At 44.4% G+C, this 22,875-nt stretch overlaps 3 protein-coding genes and 1 long non-coding RNA gene across 4 annotated transcripts in view; 2 read left to right on the top strand and 2 right to left on the bottom strand.

Moving 5' to 3' along the window:
• LOC310701040 (complement C4-A-like) overlaps positions 1-22,875 on the top strand; it is a 338,535-nt gene that overhangs the window by 218,772 nt on the left and 96,888 nt on the right. The gene's annotated exons all lie outside the window — the stretch shown is intronic.
• On the bottom strand, positions 969-8,429 carry LOC310702082. Its single transcript, XR_014523210.1, has 2 exons — positions 7,130-8,429; positions 969-2,849 (listed from the first exon to the last, which is right to left on the bottom strand). It is a non-coding gene; the product is annotated as an uncharacterized lncRNA (long non-coding RNA).
• LOC310702001 (tripartite motif-containing protein 10-like) lies at positions 2,845-5,340 on the top strand. The gene is made up of 4 exons (XM_083493607.1): positions 2,845-2,894; positions 3,203-3,433; positions 4,042-4,064; positions 4,549-5,340. Exons 2-4 carry the CDS (start codon positions 3,212-3,214, stop codon positions 4,745-4,747), a joined length of 444 nt encoding a protein of 147 aa, XP_083349733.1. The 5' UTR covers positions 2,845-2,894; positions 3,203-3,211; the 3' UTR covers positions 4,748-5,340.
• On the bottom strand, positions 13,751-16,959 carry LOC310702011 (tripartite motif-containing protein 10-like). Its single transcript, XM_083493618.1, has 4 exons — positions 16,171-16,959; positions 15,632-15,862; positions 15,001-15,023; positions 13,751-14,522 (listed from the first exon to the last, which is right to left on the bottom strand). The coding sequence occupies exons 2-4, from the start codon at positions 15,833-15,835 to the stop codon at positions 14,366-14,368; spliced, it is 384 nt and encodes a 127-aa protein (XP_083349744.1). The 5' UTR covers positions 15,836-15,862; positions 16,171-16,959; the 3' UTR covers positions 13,751-14,365.

Below are 22,875 nucleotides of genomic sequence, written 5' to 3'. Positions count from 1 at the left end.
GGCGCACAAAAGGCAATGCAATGGAAAGTTGTAATAAAAATTTTAAGGTCACACACACACATATATACTTCATAAATGTACCAAGCAAACACACACATAAATATATAAACCACAAGTCTGAAGCAGCACAGGAAGACAGTCCTGAAACCATTTTGACTCCCAAACTGACCAAATGTTTTCCCTGCAAGGAGGGAGGGGGTGAGGGAACCTTCCCATTGTCTCAGGAATTGGGTAATCACCATCTCAAAGAAATGGCCAGACTACCAGGAAAGGCAATCAGATAAGGCATTATCAGATAACCTGGCAGACAGGAAAAACAACAACATTCAAATTCCTGTTGTAAATCACCTTTTCTGTGATGTAGCTATGATGATTGTGGGGAGTGGTCTTGGGCTCCAGGGCAGGGAATTTCAAAATGTCTATATAAGGGTGGGCACACCTTTGGTCTGGGTCCTCCTCCGCTCTCCTGCGTGTGTGGGGGGGGCACCCTGTTGCAACAGCTTTAATAAAGATCAGGCTTACTAGCTGCTTTGCTTCTCAATATTCTCTGCTTGGCCTCTGTTATTTTCTCCTACCGATGGGGAACCTACAAAGGACTCTATAAGGGCAGAATTTGTTTGCAACAGTGTCAAAGGAGAATAGGGAAAAATAGGGTGATGGATCAGATGAAGAGGTGGAGATTTCTCCCCTTGGTTGTATTTCCATGTTAGCAAATCTATGGATATATACAGATACTGCCCTTCACAAAAAAAACCCCCAACAACATTAGAGGCATAAAACAACGCTGCTTTCTCCTGTTGCCAGCCCTAAACTATGCAAAGAACTCAAGATTCGTGAGTTTTAAACCAGTTGTATTAATATAAGTCTATCACTGGTGCTTGATCTTAGGCTATTACTGCAGGGCCTGGTGTGCTAATTCACAGGAGGAGCAGATTTCAGATTTACAGTCAAAGTTGAGATCCACGTGCTTGGATAAATGCAAGATTTTTTTTTTTTTTTAACAAAGCAACCCGTTTGTTCCCACAGCATTAACCAAACAACAAGCCCCCCCCTCGCCATGCTGCTGCTGCTACAATCAACTAAATCTCAAATTTTATCATAGTTCTCCCTTCATTGCAAGTGTTTTTAAAATCCTGCCAATGTTTTCAATTGTTTACAATGTTCTTTCAGGTAACTTTAAAAAATTCCCCATTATTGAGTAAATGTATTGTCCTCTTGATCTCTGATCTTCCCGATCGTTTTCGCCAATTCAGTGTAGTCCATCATCTTTATCAGCCATTCTTCTTATGTAGGTAAGTTGTCCTCCTTCCATCTTTGGACAAGTAGCTTCCGAGCAGCTGTTGTGGCATACATAAATAGTCTCTTTAAATCCTTCGGTATTTCTGGACCTAAAATTCCAAATAAAAAAGCTTCAGGTTTTTTAAACAAAAGTTATTTTAAACGTATTTTTCAGCTCATTATAAATCATTTCCCAATATTTCCCCCCCCCAACATGTCCACATCCTTCCTTCTGTTTACACGTCCAACATGTATCTGTGGCAGTTCTATACATTTTTGTCAATTTAGTAGGAGTTAGGTACCAGCGATACATCATTTTCCTATACATGTAATTCTCTTTCAACGTATAACATGCTGTAAATTTTAGATCTTCCATCCATATTTTCCCCCATGATGCCAGTTGGATATTATATCCAATGTCCCTTGCCCATTGTATCATTACTGATTTCACTTCATCATTAGTATACCATTCTAACAACAATTTATACATTTTTGAAACCAATTTTAAATTATTCTCCAATAATTCTTTTTTGAACCTTGAAGTTTCTGTATTAAAACCATTCCTTCTATCTTTCATAAACACATCATTTAGTTGGTGGCATTGCAACCAGTATGTTACCAAATGTCCTCCATTTTTTATTTTCAATTAATCATCTACTTCAAATAACAACTCTTTATAAGTCACCCACTCACTTTTTGCATTAAGTTTTTTCACAGATAATGCCTCCAGTGGTGAGAGCCACCAGGATGTTTCTGTTCCAATATTTTTTTTATTTGTCCCACGGTTGGTAGATCTATGTTCTTACCATGTGGTTTAGGAAACCTTTATGCACTTTTGTCTTTTCATGCCATAAATATGCATGCCAACCAAATCTATTGTTATGACCTTCTAAATCCAAAATATCCACATTCTTTAAATCAATCCAGTCCTGCAGCCAGCATAGACAGGACACCTCATAGTATATTCTCAAATCTGGCAGGGAGAAGCCACCTCTTTCCTTAGTACAGTAGTACCTCCAGTTACGAAAGGGATCCATTCCGGAGGCCCGGCTGCATCGTGAAAGAACCACAACTGGACTGCCGTTTCTGTGCAGGCACACAGTATGATTTGGCTCTTCTGCACAGGCGTGAGCGGCAAAACCTGGAAGTAACCTGTTCTGGTACTTCCGGGTGGCTGTGGGACGCAACTTGAAAAGACGCAACATGAAGTGGATGCAAAACGGGGTATGACTGTATTTCTTAACAATTTATACTTTATTCTTGGTTTTCTTCCCCTTCCAGAATAAATTTAGAGATAGCTCAACATTTCTCCATAACACTCATCAGTTGCAACTCTTGTAGGCTCAATACTCTGGATGGCAGAAGCAGGCTCTTAAATCTCAAAAACAGGGGAACAATAACATAATTCAACTGTCCTCTCTCTTTCCTTTTCCTCTCTCTGTCTCACGGATGATTATGATAGTCATTGCCTAGAAACCTCTCACCAGGACCCAAATGGGAACTTTCACTTTTCTTTTCAGGATCAGCTCTGCAGGGGCCTGGAGACTCTGAAGGGGGTGAAGGCAGAAAACCTGAGGCGTAATAGAAAAACAGAAGACACCATTCAAAACCTGCTTGTAAGTGTCGCTCTTACTGGGAAGTAAGCAAATAATCAAAAGAACTATTGTTTGGTGGGGGGATAAAAAATTACATCCTGAAGCCATCAGGCAGTTCCACTCTTTTGGATGTCTATTTATTTGGGGACATCTGTTCTGATGGGAAGGAAAATTTTCCTTTGCTTGAAAACTGACGCATCCTCTGTGAAAATCTAAAAATTCAGAAGCACCCGCCCTGTTCCCCTGCAATAATCCTCAAACCCTCTTTATGTTGCAGAAGGAGTGGCAATGTTGCTAACAGCCTGTTTTTCTTTCCATCTTTCTTGCAGGAGAAACTAATGTCTCACAGGCAGAAGATGAAGGATGAATTTAAGCAACTACATTTGTTTCTGGGAAAATGGGAAAACCAGGTGCTGAAGCAGATGGAAGAGGTGGAGAAAGAGATTATAAGGAAATCGAATGAGCAGCTGGGCTGGCTCTCCAAAGAACTTGACTCTCTTCAAAATATCATCCGGGAGCTGGAGGAGAAGCTTCAGCAGCCCCCCAGTGAATTCCTGCAGGTAGGAGAGTGGCATAAGCAGCCCAAGCTTTTCTCCAGGTCAAGGCCACGACCAGACCAGTCTCTGCCTCTATCATTATTCACAAATCACATTGTTTGGTTTTGTGGAGCTGGTAGCTGGTTCTCTTACGTTAGGTGCAGGAGCATTTAAGAGGACAAGCAGAGCATGTGCACCTTAATTTGTTACTTAACGATGATGGAATCAGATGTTTTATGCTCTTGGCTGATGATGGGTCTGCTGCTGGCTCCCAAATTAGTGATGTTGCCTTACTGGCCTGCTTGTGGACTGGGTGGATCCCTCGGCCTGATCCCTGCAATGAACAGAGCCCTATTTTGTGCCTTTTAAGGTGTGGGACAGTTTGTCATTTCAGGGCTTCTTTTAAGAAGTTTTCCCTTCTGTGGTTATATTACCTGAGTTGGGCTGAAAATAGGTGGACCCTTGGACTGATACCTTACTGGTCCTCTTTGGTTCCTGTTCAGGGCTTCATTTAAGAGGCTGTGCTCTGATTTTATGACATTACCCTGCTTGGACTGGGGCATGGGGCGTGGGCTTCGATGGATGGCCAGTCGTGGAGGCTGAGTTCTCTTCTTTTTCTCTTTCCCCTGCAGGATATTAGAAGCACTTTGCAGAGGTAAGCAGATCCCTCTTCTTTTGCGCTTTGTGGTTCTATGAAGGATATGGACTGCAGGAAAAACACCCGTTGTTCCCAAAGGGACAGTATGGGTCTTTGTGACCTCCAACTTTTAACAAATCAATAGGGGCCCACTTTTTCTAAAGTTCCTATTTTCATTTCCAAACTTCCTTTTCTCTGTTTTTATCTCTCGTTTAATTCTGATTCTCTTTCCTTTCTTTCTGTTTCCACCTGGTAGTCTCAACCGTCTTCCAAAAGAGGGATGTATCTAAGAAAGCAACAAACCATTGTTCACACTTTTATTCCCTGCACTGCTTATTTCAATATACGTTTCAGCTGTCCTCTTATTTTTCACCTTGAATCTGACCAGCCAGTTTCTTGAGACCTTTGTGATCCTCTCCCCTCTCCTCCTATTGGTTCCTTTGGGAATTTGAGGTTGGGTGGAGAGCCAGCTGGCATATTTAAACCTTTTATTTCTCCACAGGCATGAGGGGAGACAGGCATTTGAGCCTCCTAGAATTTTCTCTCCTGAATTTATGTGGAAAGTCTTGGACAGCTTTGAAATATATCCATTTCTGAAAGCTGTGGTGGAGCAGTTCAAAGGTATTGGCAGCAAGAATTTCATGCTGGATATTGAATTGGTCCATATGGGGTTGAGGAAAAACTCAAGGTGTCCTCTGTAATGCTAGGAGAGCCAGAAAAATTGAACTTGAGGGTCAGTAGGTAAGGTAACTTTAAATTTCACTGAGGGGGAAAGGAGGTCCTGCAACCACAGCTCAAAATGCCATTTGCTGTTACTGCCTCTCTCAGCCTGGTGCCTTCTGTTTCTTTTGGACTCCAACTCCCATCAGCCCAGCTGATAATTGAAGTCCAACAACATTGTGAAGGCCACAACTTCCTCCTTTCTGGTTTACATCATCTAAGCATGAAGGCAACATGTTTATTTCTTCAGCAACAGTGTCTCACCCACATGCAGATTTATGCAGGGACACTTGAAAAAACTCACACACTTTTGTGGCTGAAGCTTTGTATGACTTCAGGCCCACTGAATTTGGTGAGGGGGTGTGTGCGTGCAAGAATATTGTGGTAAATTTAATGATCAGTTTGGTAGTTTAATGATCAGTTTGGTAGTTTCAATGACACTCTGTCACAACTCGTGTTTAGCCAGGCCTTAGGCTCCAACACTTTAAGGCAAAGAGGCAGCTTGCTAAGATTTTCAAAAGCAGACAGCAACTATTCCTGCATATGCTGAGAGGCAAAAGGTCTCATAAGCAGAAGTCAAATGTGATTATTTGGAAACAAGTGAAACGCAAACAAGGTTCTGGAAACCGAGGAATGGTTGAGGGAGTTAGGCATGTTTAGCCTGGAAAAAAGCAGACTGAGAGAACGATATGGTAGCCATCTTCAAATATCTAAAGGGCATGTAAGTTGGAGCAAGATTGTCTTCTCATGCTCTGGAGGGTAGGACTCAAACCATGATATCAACTGACTCTTTTTCTGTGCTATAACATTAATTAACACCATGACGGTGTGTGGTGCTTAATCTCTCTTGCTTTCCATTTCACAGGCATTCTAACATCAGGATTCTCTCTGAAGAAAGGTAAGCTGAGGAGCCTCAATCAAGCAATCATTTTATTTGCACTTCCTCTTTCCAAAGTTAAGCCCATGCTCAAGGGGGCTGGTGACATATAAATAATTACATAATAACACAAAATAGTCATATGCAATGAATAAAACATTAAAAAGTACACAACCAAATTGAACAACTTCCACCTAAATCATAAGATCTAAAATAAAGAAGTAACATAATAGCAGCAAAAGCCCTAACCGATGCCCAAACCCAAGAGTCTGTTTCACAGCCTCAGCTTTTGTAGCTGGAGTCAGTCTTGGCCAGGGGGAATAGGCTTGCAAGGCAGGGAGCAGGTCTTCAAGGGCTCACGGTCAAGATGGTCTGACAGAGAACCAGGAGGGAATGTGTGCTCTATCAGGACGCTTTCTGCTTCCATCATCCCTGCTAGCGGGCTCTGAAACCATCACTGCATTAACTAAGGATAGCGGGAAAAGTTATCCATCGGGGGAGCTGTTGGTGGGGCCACAGTGGACACAACCAGTGTCCAAAGTCACTCCTTTTCTAAGATCCCAACCTTTTCATTGCTCCCCTTCTTCGTCCTTGGTCAGTTGGCTATTGGGAGAGAGAAGGGTGGCTTCAAAGAGCTTTTGATTTTGGACAGAGGGCCAAAGCTGGGCTACGATAGCAGCAAAGCCGCAGGGAGGCCCCCAGTCCAGGCAGGAAAAGAACCCCCTTCCGCAATGATCCCTGGAGTGGATCTAAACTCACAATATCTACCCTCCCAGCTGATTCCTCTTTTCTTTTCTCTTCCTTTGTCTCCTTGCGATGCCAATAGCAAGTGTCACTCTGGACCCGGACACCGCTCATCCCCACCTGATCCTGTCCGAGGATCGTAGAAGTGCGAGGTGGGGAGAGGCACATCAAGAGCTGCCGGACAATCCCGAGAGATTCAACGGACGTCCCTTTGTGCTGGGGTGTGAGGAGTTTACAGCAGGGAGGCACTACTGGGAAGTCACCATGGATATTTCGGGTGAATGGGCTGTGGGGGTCGCCAGGAAGTCTGTGAAGAGAAAGGGCATGCTCTCCTTTACCCCTGAGGAAGGCATCTGGGGACTGAGCAATCTGCGTAGCCTGCCTGGTGCGAAGCTGAGGAGGATCCGGGTGTCTGTCAGTTATGCAGGGCGCCACATTCTCTTTTTTGATGCTGATACAGGCAAGGCATGCTATGTTAAAATGCCTAAATTCTCTGGAGAGCCCCTTCTGCCTATATTTTGGGTGGGGCCAAAAACCAGCCTTGAACTGCCTCCGGTGACACACTAGCCTGGCCAGCCCTCCAGAAAAAAAAAGAGAAACGTGTGGAAAAGTAACTTCCAGATTGTTCCTTGATTTTTTTAAAACCAAAGGATTGTGTGCGCTTCTGTGTGTAGATGACATTAAAGAGATGACGACAAGAATGTGTCAGATTATTTTTCCATTGCATATCTGCTTGCCTCACCTCATGGTCTTGGTGCCTGAGGATAAATCAGGCATCCCCCAAGACTTCTGGCCTAGGGGCACCTTTGCCATCCAGGAGACCATGGCAGGGAGCACAAATTACCACTTTCACAAAACAGAAACACGCAGTGTTATTAAGCTTAGATATATAAGCTAATTCCAAATGGCACCTTAAACCTATGTTACCGTCGGCACAGTGGAATGTGTGGGCACCATTTTGGCAGAGGCAATGCCATTCGTTATCATTATTATTCCTATTCATTTCATTTCTATACTCCTTTTTAAAGAAAAAATCTCAAAGAGGTTTACAACACATTAAAACATTGATAAATCACCTCTTTTGCATACCTCAGAGTGGCTGGGGGAACCCAGCCAAATGGGCGGGGTAGAATTAATAATAATAATTTATTATAGCTAGAGAGTCACCCAAGATTCACATGGTCACAGTTGGACCTGTGCCAGTCGCAAAACCTGCCTGGGGGATTTCTAATACTGCAAACAGGATGATTGCACAAACCCCCAACAAGAGGGAAAATGCCTAGAACGTTCTCTCTCTTTTTAGGGGGGGGGACCAGAAAAAACACCTGCCAACCCCCTCTCAAAATATAGGAAGCTGCAATGGAGTAACAGCACTTTCTCTCCCTAGACCAGCCCTCTGTTTCCTTTTCCCTCAGGTGAAATCCCCAGTAGAGAATGAATCACGAGCGACAGTGGGCTTTTCTTTTGGGAAAACAGGTTGCAAACAAACTTTATTATAACAGGTGTAAACAAGGAGTTTTTGTTCTTCTTCTTCCACCAAAATATAACAACCAGTGCTGCTGCTTTTTATGAAAATGAGTACGGTTTCAAGTTGTAGGCTTAAGGTTACTTTCTTTTACACATCTTCCATAGATCAGACTTCTCCCCACACACTTCAGGAATTTAGGATTTTAACTGGACTGTTTCCTTACAGACCCCCAAATCCTCCTTTGCCTCAGAATCACGACTGCCCTTTCCTGTCAGAGTATTCCCTCTGAGGACCCGTTTTCCTGTAAACACTGTGTGGGACGGTGTCTTTTCTATTTTAACAGTGTTCTGCGATTCAGAACTTGGGAATATATACTGTCAGTTCTCGGCTCTCCTCAGCTCTACCCCGTCAGAAGAAGAATCCCTCTCTCAGACCCCATGAATCCCTCACACCTTCTCTCACTTCACTCCAACTGCCTCCTTTGGAACTCTGGCCAATCAGGAGCTGTTGCTAGGCAACTTTGCAGGCAGGGAGGGGGAAAAAAACACACTAGGTGACTCAACCAGCTCAGTAAACAAACATTTCCCTCACAGAAGCTCCCCCCCCCCTTCATTAAAATAGAATAAAATCGTGGTGGACGAAAAGCATGAAACAGGGTGTCTGAAGGGGCGGTTGTGCCCAGGAGTGCGTCACTGGGGACTCCAGCACCACCAAACAGCAGCCCATAAATATAAAGTCCTTTGGGCATCATCTGCCTGAGGGGTGAGCTTCCTTCACTCCTCAGTTTGCAGTCCACACTCAAGGCTGCCCAGAAAATACAGAGTAACTCTGGTATCCTCATAATACTATTTATTGCTATCTTGCGTGGAAAGACACAGTTCGCTTCGCAGGAGCCGCATTACACCCTGCCCAGGAACCATGCTTCAGTTGCCTGGGCCTTTCCCCTTGAATTTGAACTCTAGCCCTGGACAAATTATCTCTGCCGCCTCTCCTTGTATGCCTCAGGCAGGGGTCAGCAACCTTTTTCAGCAGTGGGCCTTTTCAACCCCTGTCCGTCAGACCTTGTCGGGGGCCGGACTATATTTTTTTTTGGGGGGGGGGATGACTGATAACCCAGAGATGCATTTTAAATAAAAGCACACATTCTCCTCATGTAAAAACACCAGGCACCCCACAAACAACCCAGAGATGCATTTTAAATAAAAGGACACATTCTCCTCATGTAAAAACACGCTGATTCCCGGACCGTCTGCGGGCCACATTGAGAAGGCGATTGGGCTGGATCCGGCCCCCGGGCCTTAGGTTGCCTATCCCTGCCCCAGGCCCTGCTCTCTTCACGGAGAACGTGATCACAAGCTACCATGGCTGCGCTCTCCCTTCCCTGACAGAGGCAGCAGGCCCCCCGAACTGTGGGGAAGTGCGAGCATGAGAATTGTGCAGGGCTCAGGGCCAGGCTTATGCGCTTCCTCCATCTTCCCCAAGTCCCTTCAACATCTCCACAGAACTCTTTTCTTTGCAATGAAGCCTTTGGCTTCCCCTCCTTCGGTGGACCTGTTCAACTGCAGCTTTTCTCTCTCAAGATCAGGGGTTGGCAAACTTTTTCAGCAGGGGGCCGGCCCACTGTCCCTCAGACCTTGTGGGGGGCCGGACTAGATGGGGGGGAATGAACTAATTCCTATGCCCCACAAATAACCCAGAGATGCATTTTAAATAAAAGGACACATTCTACTCATGTAAAAACATGCTGGTTCCCTGACCGTCTGCAGGCCGGATTGAGAAAGCGATTGGGCTGCATCCGGTCCCCGGGCCTTAGGTTGCCTACCCATTCTCTAGACTAAGTGAGAGGAATCTTTAACCCTCCTGATGCTGAAAGCTATTGTGGTGTCGTGGTTAGAGTACAGTGGTACCTCGGGTTAAGTACTTAATTCGTTCTGGAGGTCCGTTCTTAACCTGAAACTGTTCTTAACCTGAAGCACCAGTTTAGCTAATGGGGCCTCCTGCTGCTGCCGCGCCACCAGAGCATGATTTCTGTTCTCATCCTGAAGCAAAGTTCTTAACCTGAGGTACTATTTCTGGGTTAGCAGAGTTTGTAACCTGAAGTGTCTGTAACCTGAAGCGTATGTAACCCGAGGTACTGTACTGGAGTAGGAGACCCGGGTTCAAATTCACACTGAGCCTTCAAGCTCACTGGGTGACCTTGGGCCACTCACTGCCTCTCAGCCTAATCTACATCACAGGGGTTTTGTTGGAGAAAAGGGTGGGGTAATGAATGAATGAATAGAACTACAATTCCATAATTCCCAGCAAGCATTGGCAATGGGAGTTTGGTTTAATGGCCCCTGAAGGGAGTCCCTTGAGATCTTTTGTTAAAGGGTGGTATGTAAACCTAATTAATAAATAAGGGCGAACGGTTCCACAGACCTCCTGCTCTACATGACTGTTTTGATGGACAGATCAGCAGCCGCTTGGAGATTATGAAGGAGAGGAAAACACTTCTGGTCTATAAAGCAGAAACAGAAATTGAAAGCACCTGTTTGTCAGTATCACTAGGACTTGGAAATGAATGAGTCCTAAAAGCATGGGTGTAGCCAAGGGGGGCAGGGTAAATATACATAGCAAATGGAGCTTCTGCGCCCCCCAAAAGACCTGCCACCCTAACAAAACCCTGAATACGCTCAGGCCTAGAAACAAATTTTTTTGGGGGGGTACAGTTAAATATTAAATTAATAATAGTAATAACAATAATAATAATTTTATTCATACACGACCCATCCGGCTGGGTTTGGGGTCTGAAGCACCTTTTCCTACAACAGATTATACACCCCCATACGCTGTTTGAAGATTCAGTAAAATCTCTCATATTGTTGCAGAAATAAATGGATACACAATACTACGCACCCCCAAGAGGGGGTTGCCAAGGTTTGCTTTGTCTCTTTTTTAAAAAGGCAAGATTTATGGGTTGTCGTTTGTGTTAAGTTGTGGGCGAACATATCAGACGACACAGTGATTCTTCAAACAGCTCTTGTTTATTATGAGGCCAGAACAGAACTGAACTGAAGAGCTCCGTCAGCCTGCTTATATAGAGCTCCAGAACAAAGTAACTGTTGCAACTTTCTAAAACTATCCAATCACTGAACGTCACTTTCGATCCTTCATTTGCATAACTATCTACAGCATCCCCCTGCTGGCTCAGGGTGAGAACTTCAGTACATAACAGTTTGGTGCTGCAGTCCCCAGCGACACACCCCTGGATACAACCACCCCTACTTTATTCTATTTTAATGAATGGGATGGTGGTGGCCAGGGTCTTTTTTGTCTCTTGAAAAATAAGAATGTTCTAGGCATTTCCCCTCCTGCTGGGTGTTTGTGTGATCATGCCGTTTGCAGTGTTAGAAATCCCCCAGGCAGGTTTTGCAACTGGCGCAGGTCCAATTGTGACTATGTGAATTCTGGATGGCCTCTCTAGCTAGCTTTCTTCTTTTTAAATATTTTTTTTAACTTGTAAAATCAAATAAAAACTAAGGAAGAGAAAAGATTATCACATTACCAAATAGAGAGATTTCTCTGAATCCCTCGACTTCCCACCTTCCTCTCCATGGGCCCTATTGTCTACATTTTCAACTACATATAATTACATAATCCATATTTTCTATCTGTCCGTAATATCCATCATATTAGTTACATTACAGGTGTTATTAAAATCCTGCTAATGTTTTCATCTGCTTACACTGGCCCCCTAAATAAATTATAAACTTTCCCCATTCTTTCTTGAAATTATTGCCTCCGGTCAGTTTTGCCATTTCGGCATATTATAACAGCTTGATTTGCCATTCCTCTCTGGCCACTCTAGCTTTCTTAAGGAGGTATGCAAAAGAGATTATTTATCAATGTTTTAATGTGCTGTAAACCTCCTTGAGATTTTTTCTTTAAAATATAAAGCGGTATAGAAACAAAATGAATAGGAACGATAATAATGAATGTCATTGCCTCTCCCAAAATGGCGCCCATACATTCCATTGTGGTGACTGTAACATAGGTCACATTTGGCGATTCGCTTATATATCTAAGCTGCATATTTCTGTTTTGTGAAATTGGTAATTTGTGCTCCCTGCCACGGTTTCCAGGATTGCCAAAGGTGCCCAGGCCAGAAGTCTTGGAGGATGCCTGATTTAGCCTCAAGCACCTAGATCATGAGGCAAGCCAAGCCAAGCAGATATACAATGGAAAAATAAAAAATCTGACTCATTCTAGCACTTGTCAAAACTTTAATGCCATCTACACACAGAAGCGCATACAATCCTTTGATTTTTTTAAAAATCAAGAAACAATCTGCGAGTTACTTTTCCACACATTTATCTTCCTTTTCTGGAGGGGTGGCCAGACTAGTGTGTCACCGGAGGCAGTTCAAAGCAAGTTTCTGGCCCCATGCAAAAGATGGGCAGAAGGGGCTCCCCAGAGAATTCAGCGTTTGCAAAGGTCTTGAGTAATTCTCCTGTATCAGCATCAAAAAAGAGAATTTGGCGCCCTGCGTAGTTAACAGTTGCCCGGAACCTCCTCAGCTTTGGCGCAGTAGGCGGCAGAGAGCGGCGGGTAGACCTGCCCTTGCCACCTGTCTGCCCCAATCCCCAGATGCCTACACCAGGGTAAAAGCTGTCCAAGCCCTTTCTCCTCACAGACTTCCGGGCGACCCCCACAGCCCAGATTTCGCCAGTGCCTATGGTGACTTCCCAGTAGTGCCTCCCTGCTGTAAACTCCTCACACCCCAGCACGAAGGGACGTCCGCTGAATCTCTCGGGATTGTCCGGCAGCTCCTGATGTGCCTCTCCCCACCTCGCACTTCTACGATCCTCAGACACGATCAGGTGGGGATGAGCGGTGTCTGGGTCCAGAGTTACACTTGCTATTGGCGTCGCGAGGAGAGAAAGGAAGAGAAAAGAAAAGAGGAATCAGCTGGGAGGATAGACATTGTGAGCTTAGATCCACTCCAGGGATCACTGAGGAAGGGGGTTCCTTTCCTGACTGGACTGTGCCTCCCCCCCCCCCGTGGCTTTGCTGCTAGGGTGGCCCAGCTTTGGCCCTCTGTCCAATTTCAAAACTCTTTGAAGCCACCATTCTCTCTCCCAATAGCCAACTGACCAATGACGAAGAAGGGGAGCAATAAAAAGGCTGGGATCTCAGAAAAGGATTGACTTTGGACACTGGTTGTGTCCACTGTGGACCCACCAGCTATTGACACATGGGCCCCAACAGCTCACCCCGATGGATAACTATGATTGAGACTCCTCAGCTTACCTTTCCTCAGAGAGAGTCCGGATCTTAGAGTGCCTGTGAAACGGAAAGCAAGAGAGATTAAGCATCACACCGCCCTGCTGTTAATGAATGTTATAGCACACAAAAAGAGTCAGCTGATTGTAGTCATAATCCCCTTTCTTGTAAATTGAAGATAACTACTATCTGCTTTTGAAAATCTGCCTCTTAAGGTTACTGCCTTAAAGCGTTGGAGACGAAGGCCTGGCTAAACTTGTGTTATGACATAGTGTCGCTGAAACCAGCAAACTGATCATTTAGGTCTTGAAATCTAGAACATGGACAATTGAAATTAAGTAATTCAGACTCTGTAATTGGCTGTACTTTTTTTTGTTTTTGAACGTGGTAAGATGTGGCTTGATTTGTTATTAATATGGATCCCCCCTCTTTATTGGAAAATGAATAAGAATTATTTACAAAAAAATAGAAACCACCAAACTGATCATTATATTACTCACTATATTCTTGCACTCCCCCACCCCCCGTTGGGCCTTAAGTCAAACAAAGCTTCAGCCACAAAAGTGTGTGAGTTTTTCCAAGTGTCCCTGCATAAATCTGCATGTGGGTGAGACACTTCCTGAAGAAATAAACATGTTGCCCTCGTGCTTAGATGATGTAGACCAGAGAGGAGGAAGTTGTGGCCTTCACAATGTTGTTGGACTCTGATTATCGCTGTAGACCAGTATGAAGTAAGCAGCACATAAGCGGCACACAAAACACTACCAAAGCATTCTACATTCTAAATCTTATATTAATAATCCAAAAATTGAGAGAACAAGGTACAAGATCTACTACAAAAGCCACAAACAGAAAACTCATTCAAATTGTGTCCAAAAGGAAGACACGGTCTTTAAAGTTCCTTTAGCCAGGCTCCTGTAGATATCAACAAAGGTAAGATTGAACAAACGAAGTATCAGTGATGTTACACTCAAGGGTTAGATATCAACGAAATAAACATGTTGCCTTCATGCTTAGATGTTGTAGACCAGAGAGGAGGAAGTTGTGGCCTTCACAATGTTGTTGGACTTCGATTATCAGCTGGGCTGATGGGAGTTGGAGTCCAAAGGAAACAGAAGGCACCAGGCTGAGAGAGGCAGTCTCAGCAAATGGCATTTTGAGCTGTGGTTGCAGGACCTCCTTTCCCCCTCAGTGAAATTTAAATTCCTTCCCTACTGACCCTCAAGTTCAATTTTTCTGGCTCTCCTATTCAATATCTAGCATGAAATTCTTGCAGCCATTACCTTTGAACTGCTCTACGACAGCTTCCAGAAATGGATTTATATCATGGAAGTCATAAACTTTCCACACCAATTCAAGAGGGAAAATCTTGGGAGGCTCAAATGCCTGTCTCCCCTCATGCCTGTGGAGAAATAAAAGGTTTAAGTATGCCAGCTGGCTCTCCACCCAACCTCAAATTCCCAAAGGAACCAATAGGACGAGAGGGGAGAGGATCACAAAGGTCTCAAGAAACTGGCAGGTCAGATTCAAGGTGAAAAATAAGAGGACAGCTGAAACGTATATTGAAATAAGCAGTGCAGGGAATAAAAGGGTGAACAATGGTTTGTTGCTTTCTTAGATACATCCCTCTTTTGGAAGACGGTTGAGACTACCAGGTGGAAACAGAAAGAAAGGAAAGAGAATCAGAATTAAACGAGAGATAGAAACTGAGAAAAGGAAGTTTGGAAGTGAAAATAGGAACTTTAGAAAAAGTGATTTGTTAAAAGTTGGAGGTCACAAAGACCCATAATGTCCCCTTGGGAACAACGGGTGTTTTTCCTGCAGTCCACATCCTTCATAGAACCGCAAAGCGCAAAGGAAAAAAAGAGGGATCTGCTTACCTCTGCAAAGTGCTTCTAATATCCTGCAGGGGAAAGAGAAAAAGAAGAGAACTCAGCCTCCACGACTGGCCATCCATCGAAGCCCACGCCCCATGCCCCAGTCCAAGCAGGGTAATGTCATAAAATCAGAGCACAGTCTCTTAAATGAAGCCCTGAGCAGGAACCAAAGAGGACCAGTAAGGGATCAGACCAAGGGTCCACCTATTTTCAGCCCAACTCAGGTAATATAACCACAGAAGGGAAAACCTCTTAAAAGAAGCCCTGAAATGACAAACTGTCCCACACCTTAAAAGGCACAAAATAGGGCTCTGTTCATTGCAGGGATCAGGCTGAGGGATCCACCCAGTCCACAAGCAGGCCAGTAAGGCAACATCACTAATTTGGGAGCCAGCAGCAGACCCATCATCAGCCAAGAGAAGAAAACATCTGATTCCATCATCGTTAAGTAACAAATTAAGGTGCACATGCTCTGCTTGTCCTCTTAAATGCTCCTGCACCTAACGTAAGAGAACCAGCTACCAGCTCCACAAAACCAAGCAACGTCATTTGTGAATAATGATAGAGGCAGAGACTGGTCTGGTCGTGGCCTTGACCTGGAGAAAAGCTTGGGCTGCTTATGCCACTCTCCTACCTGCAGGAATTCACTGGGGGGCTGCCGAAGCTTCTCCTCCAGCTCCCGGATGATATTTTGAAGAGAGTCAAGTTCTCTGGACAGCCAGCCCAGCTGCTCATTCGATTTCCTCGCAATCTCATCCTCCACCTCTTCCATCTCCTTCAGCACCTGGTTTTCCCATTCTTCCAGAAACAAATGTAGTTGCTTAAACTCACCCTTCATCTTCTGCCTACCTGATATTATTTTTTTCTGCAAGAAACATGTGGAAAGAAAAACAGGCCGTTAGCAACATTGCCACTCCTTGTGCAGGATGAAGAGGGTTTGAGGATTACTGCATAGGAACAGGCTGGGTGCTTCTGAATTTTTAGATTTTCACAGATGATGAGTCAGTTTTCAAGCAAAGGAAAATTTTCCTTCCAGTCAGAGCAGGCTTCCCCAAACAAATAGGCATCTAAAAGAGTAAACCTGCCTGATGGCTTCAGTATGTTATTTTAATTCTCTCCCAAGCATTAATTCTTTTTCTTATTTGCTTACTTCCCAGTAAGAGCGACACTTACAACCAAGAATGAACTTTGCTTTCCTGTCGATGTTTTTTTTGCCTGAATTTGTTCCTCCTCCTCCTTCAGAGTCTTCAGGAACCCACAGAACTGATCCTGAAAAGAAAAACCAAAGTTCCCATTTGGGTCCTATAATGGTATGGGGTTGCTCGTGCGTAAGTTGCCACCTCTCCTGGCTATGTTGCCTTGCTAAACCTTTCTGTCTGGACAGCCCTTCACTTCGTGGCTGCCTCAGTCGCTAGCAGAATCCGTCAGTGGGCGTTTCTTAAACCTTTTCCAACATAAAAGTTGTTTGACACCCAGTCTCCTCCTACTCTCTCTGCGCGGAAGTCTTCTGCGCAGGGAGGGCGTGGGTAGCGGAGGACCAGTGCTCTCCCCGCTGGTGTCCGGTGAAGAGTCTGGGAGCCCTCTTGCCACTTCCCCCATTTGCCCCTCCTTATTCCTGGTGTTGCACTGAATTGCTTCCCCATCTGCGGAGCTGCCTCTCTCCCTGCTGGGCCCTTCTCCAGCATCATTAGAGAGCCTTCCCTTCTCCTCTTCCCTGACAGGTCCTGATGAGAGGTTTCTAGGAGATAACCATCATAATCGTCATCGAGACAGAGAGAGAAAGAGGAAAGCGAGAGGACAGTTGAATTATGTTATTGTTCCCCGGGTTCTGAGACTGCAAAGCCTGCTTCTGCCATCCAGAGTATTGAGCCTACGACAGATGCAACTGATGAGTGTTATGGAGAAATGTTGGGAAAAGACCCAGAAAGCCCCTTCTGCAGAAAATGTCATCCTCTTTCTATCACAGGTTGGATTTCCTTCTTTTTAAATTATCATTCAAACAAATTGCCCACTAATGCAAGTAAAAGCTACCGTACTGCAGGGTGGGTATTGTGGCTGAGAAAGTGTTAAGTCATGTTTGTCCTGGAAAGCATAGTTGATATTCTAACAGGCAGGGAGTGGAAGAGTTTATGCCAACCCTGCAGTCTAGGATTGCTACAAAGTCTTAGTCCCTGCGGGTTATATTTTTTTAGGGGATGCAGTTGTGGGGGTTAGTTGACTGTTGCAGCATTGGGGCCGGTAGGGGTTGGTTAAAGCTGTTGGAATACACTGCTTGCACTACAAGCCTAAGACCAAACACCAGTGGCAGACCTACATTAACACAATTGGTTTAAACTCATGACTCTTGAGTTCTTTGCATAGTTTAGGGCTGGCAACAGGAGAAAGGAGGGTGGCTTTATGCCTCTAATGTTTGTTGTTGTTGGGCAGTACTTGTGTATATGTAAATAGAATGATTAACACTGAAATACCACCAAGGAGGGAAATCTTCACCTCTTGATCTGAGCCATCAAAGTATTTTTTCCCTTTATAACAGCAAGCATCTCCGAGAAGCCCAAAACATCAGCCTTCTAGGTTTTATTATTTGCTTGCCTTTTTAAAAGCAATTGTACATTTCTTTCCATCCCCAAAAAATTATGTACTGTACTGGTATTAATTATTTCCATTTTTTCAATGCTTGCTCAGCTATTAGTATTATCAGATTTTGAAAGGGGAAATTCAGTTTGTACTCATTTGGGCTGCATTTATTTTTCCTGGAAAGACCACCTTAACATCGTTCAATCTTTCTAGATCAGCTTAATTATTATTTTCTTACAAAATAATACCTAATATACACATCTAGTGGAGTCTTATAAGGCAAGCAAGCCTCAGTCCCATAAAAGCCAATATCTATCTTAGGATGTGTAAAATAATTAGATGAGGGGCCTCCTGAGCATGTGCAGAGTCAGTTGACAGCAGACTGCATCTCACACACCTAGGATTAGAGGGATAAACACTCACTCAGAGGAGACAGTGGTTTGCGGACAGCCTTTAACCTTGATTGCTGAATGGCCCAGTTTGGTTAGAGCATGGTGCTTATAACATGAAGGTTGCAGGTCCGATCCCCTTATGGGACAACAGCATCTTCCTGGATTGCAGGGGGTTGGACTAGATCGTCAGGATCTTTTCCAAGTCTACAATTCTATGATTTTAATTCCCATCATATATACTAGCCGTTCCTATGAATGGTTCATTCTTACCTTGTAGTCTTGGACGGCTTCTTCCACAGGAACCACCCTGTGGCCGCTGTGCCCTTGGGATGTGTCACACTCCCCACAGAAGGGGGCTTCGTCGTCCCGGCAAAAGAGGTCCAGGGTCTTCTGGTGCCTCTGACATTCTGAGCGCCTCCTTTGAGCCTCTCTCTCCTCAGAATGATCCCACTCACTGATGATTCCGACCATATTTGTGAGAAGCCTGTTTCGCATGTAGTCTGTTTTGACAGCCTTTCTGCACTCGGGGCACCTGGTTTTCTTACCAGACTCCTCCCAGCACCTCAAGATGCAGGTTTCGCAGAAGTTGTGCCTGCAGCCCAGTTCCACCGGACGAGTAAAGTAACTGAGGCAGATGGAGCAGGTGACTTCACTCCGGATCCTCTTCCTGTACCTCTCTTCAGCCATGGCTCCACTCCTGTTGTGAGGGACCACTCTCCTTCTCCAGAAGCAGCCACACCTGGAAGAGAGATGGAGCAGTTAGGATCCCTGTGAACTTTAATCTGAAATGGGAAATGTAAGCCCTGCCCCATCCGCATGGACCTTCTCAGCAGTGGGACCAGCCCTGTGCAAGGCCCTCCCATCAGATGCCAAGGAGATAAAATACACAACTTTTAGAAGACATCAGAAGGCAGCCCTGTATTGGGAAGCTTTTAATGTTTGACGTTTTATTACATTTTATATGTGGGATCAAAGAAATGCCTCTCCTACACCCTGGCTAGAAAGATGATCACCCTCCCTCAAGTATTTGGGAAAGGCAAATCTCATCACAAGAACCACAAATGGGGACAGATTCCTCCTCACCAGAACAGCCATGGGCTCTGTTGCTCAATGGGTAGAGCATCTGCTTTGTAGACCAAAGGTCCTAGCTGAATTCCTAAAATCTCCAGGAAGGATTGGGAGGGACCCATGTCTGCAACCTGAACTGCAATTGCCCAATGTTTCCCCCCATGGACAGCTGCAAAATTGCCGGTGGTCTTGGCAGACGCCTTAATGATTTGCTTTGGTTTGATTCCTGCAATGTAGGGGGTTGGACTAGATGACCCTTGGGGTCCCTTCCAACGCTGCAATTCTACGATTCTATGATTTTCTTGCCTTTTTTAGCAGTTCCAATGGACTGTGTTCAATGGTTTTGAATTGCATTCTGTTCCTTCATATATATATATTTGCGTGGTATTTTAATACGTTTGCCATTTGCATTCCCAGTAATTCAAAATTTAATGCAATAAAAATATAATAAATGCAGCAATAAAAATACAATCGAAAATCAACATGGATGTTTAATGGTGGCCACATCAGTTAAGCTTGCCATTGAAGTTTTTCGCCGTGTGGGAAAACCCTGGTCCAGAAACAGCTTCCTTTGTATTTTATTTTATTTAACACACACACACCACTTTTTATAATAAAATCTCTAGGCAGTTGACAATAAAGATTTATGTTTAAAGGACATAGGAGAGGAGGTAAACCGGGGGCTGGATGTGAGAGAGGCACTTTTAACTTCATTTTTAAAAATCATGAGGATGGTTCCCATGGTGTAGATGACAAAGAGGATGCCGTATTATTTGCCGCGTTTCTTAGCTGCTGTGTACAAAAACGTGGCTCCTATCGAATTAGCAAAGTAAAAGATGGAGAGGTTAATCCGGCTAAAATCCAGGTGTAAACACAAAGCAAAACCGCGTGCGATAGGAAAGTCCTAAAACACTCATCCAGCAACACAAAGAAGAGCAGGTCGCGACCAGTCGTGGGAAGTGCTAAAAAGAGCGTGGATGGCGCTGGAATTTTTGGGAGCTAAACTCCCCCACCCGCGCGCCCAAAAAACCCGCACCTGGAGGTGGCAGGATTTGAACCTGGGACCTTCTGCACGCAAAGCAGATGAGAGAAGACGGACACGCACATTGAAGTTACGGAATCTTGAGAAATTTATCTGCCTTTCCCCCCACCCCGCCCCGTTTTTCTTTCTAATTTAACAGCAATTTCTGAGAAATCTGAACCCTTCATTTCATCTTCATTTCTATAGCTCACTCAGCTCGCGGAAAGAGACCTGCAGTCCCGATTCTTTTAAAGAATCGCCAGTGATGTCCAGGAAGGACAAAACCGAGGCCAGGGGGGAAGAACCACCGTCATTCATCTTCCCATCGCTAAATAAAACGTACCCACACGTATCGTGTACACGTGAGGCCATCCCCACGCAAGGAGCCCGCAGCGTTACGCGCGAACCTGTTGAGGCATAAATCTCGCTTAACTCCATTATGTTAGGAAACGAATATGGATGCTGAGTTTGATGGTTGTAATTTTTCTTTTTCTTTTTTTGTTTTGCTTTGGAAATAACAATTATTTTTTTTAAAAAATCACGCTGAGTTCCTTGATCGGGATCTGCAAATGGGGTCCGAGAATAAATTTACCTTCATTTTTCCGAGTCCGGACATAGCAGAGATAGGGAGCTAAGGAAAGAGAGGGGGGGTATCACAAAATAAAAGCCATTCACACGACCGTGTACACGTATCTCCCGCGCGACATGCTAGGAAAGGGTCCTGCCGGGTGAGGCGCGCCTATTGAGCAATGAATCTCTCTCACCTTAGAGATCTTGAGAGACGAGATCGGTGAGCAAACCGAATCCGAGCCGGAGAATCCTTCCGTCTCCACGTCCGGCCAAAGCAGCAATTCGTAGCGCTCCTAATCCGGCGGAGAGAGGAGCAAAGCGACCCCTTTTTGCCTGATCCGGGGCAGCTCTGGTGAGCAGCAAGAGGAGGAGCCGAAGCAGCAGGCAACGAAATCAAAATCGCCGCCGCGAGAAAAGGAGCCAGTCAGAGACTGCAACTCTGTGGATGAATGGATAATGGTTGTGAATGGATAAGCGGGGGCGGACCAACGCCGCTTTACTTGGCAGCCAATCAGCTCTTGAGGGACTCCAAAATGCAGATCTGCGATTCTTTCCATATATATGGACAATTGAGGCAACCGTAATCAGGGAGCCAATCAATTCAGGCAAGGTCGCATCCCTGCTCTTATTCTGCATTCAAGTGCGTGTCTGCATTTCAGAAAAGCATTTTATTGCACGATGTTTTATTGCATGATTTAAAATGCAATCAGCAACAACCATAGCTTCTGGTTATCATTGCTTTGTGGGGAGCGGGAGCGGAACAGCAGCTTAAAGTTAGAACCGATAGTTCAGAGCATGTTTATGGGCTTTGGAGCCCAGAATTTCGTTGTCAGCAATATGCTGATGACACCCAGCTCTTCCTGTGAGGCAGCGCGCGTCCTGGACTTAGAAATGGACTGGATTAGGTAAACCCCGGCCCACATAATCGATCGCATGAAACAGCACACGCACACCATTTGAAGGGCACCGTCCACCAACTTTGGGCCTGGCCGCCTCAAATATTCTATATTTTATAGGACTTGGCTCCTATGCCGGAGACAAACTTTGCAGATTTTGATCCTATCAGGCTGGGAGTCCCTTAGGCATTGGGAGAGGCTAAGCATCCGCAGCCCTGGAGGCATCCCACCCCCCCCCCCATTTTGCAAAAAAAGGTGCGAGAGGGACTATGATTGGATCTTCTACTCGTCAACAAAGCCACTTGCAATTGAATAAGATACACTTATCTCTTGCATGAAGCGACTGCCTTTCTGTCTTGCCTTGCAAAAATGGCTGCCCTGCTCCAATGCTGTGTCTAAATGAAGGGAAGGGAGGCCTAGGGGTTATTGTTGTAATGTAGACAGTGGAAATAAATTACAATTTTATTTTAAAAATTGTCCATTTTAGAGGAATGGCAGATGAAGATGATGGACTTTTCAGAGCTAGCCGACCTGTCTGGAAGAGTCTAAGACCAGAAGGAGGAGGAGTACCAGGAAGAATGGATGAAATTTAAAGACTATTCACTTAAATACGTTAAGATAACTTAATTGGAAAAACTGGCAAATATCAGATAGGCTTAGGATTTAAATATGTGATGTTAGAGAATAATATGTTTAAAGTTAAAATGGAAAGAAAGAAAGATGTTACGTGAATAAGTTAATATTACGAGAAAAGTTGGTTTTGGAAAACTGTTACAATGATATACACTGAAATTCAGCTAGGGTGATTTGAGGAAGTCACTTAACAAAGTTACTATGATTGGATCAAGTTCAGTTATGATTTATGTTTGTTTGTTTGTTTAAAATTTTGGAAAATCAATAAAAATTTTGAAAAATAAAATTTTTCCATTTTATTGCATGATGTTCACCTATAATAGATATAATTTAAAATGCAATCAGCAACAATCATAGCTTCTGGTTATCATTGCTTTGTGGGGAGCGGGAGCGGAACAGCCGCTTAAAGTTAGACCCGATAGTTCAGAGCATGTTTATGGGTTTTGCAGCTCAGAATTTCGTTGTCAGCAATATGCTGATAACACCCAGCTCTGCGGCTCCTTTACAGCATCTGCCGGTGAGGCAGCGCATGTCTCATCCCCCCTCTTATTCTGCGGGGGGGGGGGGAGCCGTGTCTGCATTTCAGAAAAGCATTTTATTGCATTTTCACAAATATTGTAAGCAGAGCTTTTTTCTAAAAAAAAAAAAAAATGTTTAGGGGTACTCTCACTTTCCTACTCATATTGAAATACTACCCCTTAATGAGGCCAAACTTAGATTCACA

The sequence above is a fragment of the Podarcis liolepis genome (genome assembly GCF_965112155.1).
Source record: "Podarcis liolepis genome assembly, chromosome: 2".
NCBI classification, from domain to species: Eukaryota; Metazoa; Chordata; class Lepidosauria; order Squamata; family Lacertidae; genus Podarcis; species Podarcis liolepis.
Note: the sequence above shows the minus strand (reverse complement) of the source record. Positions and strands in the feature narration are given on the sequence as shown.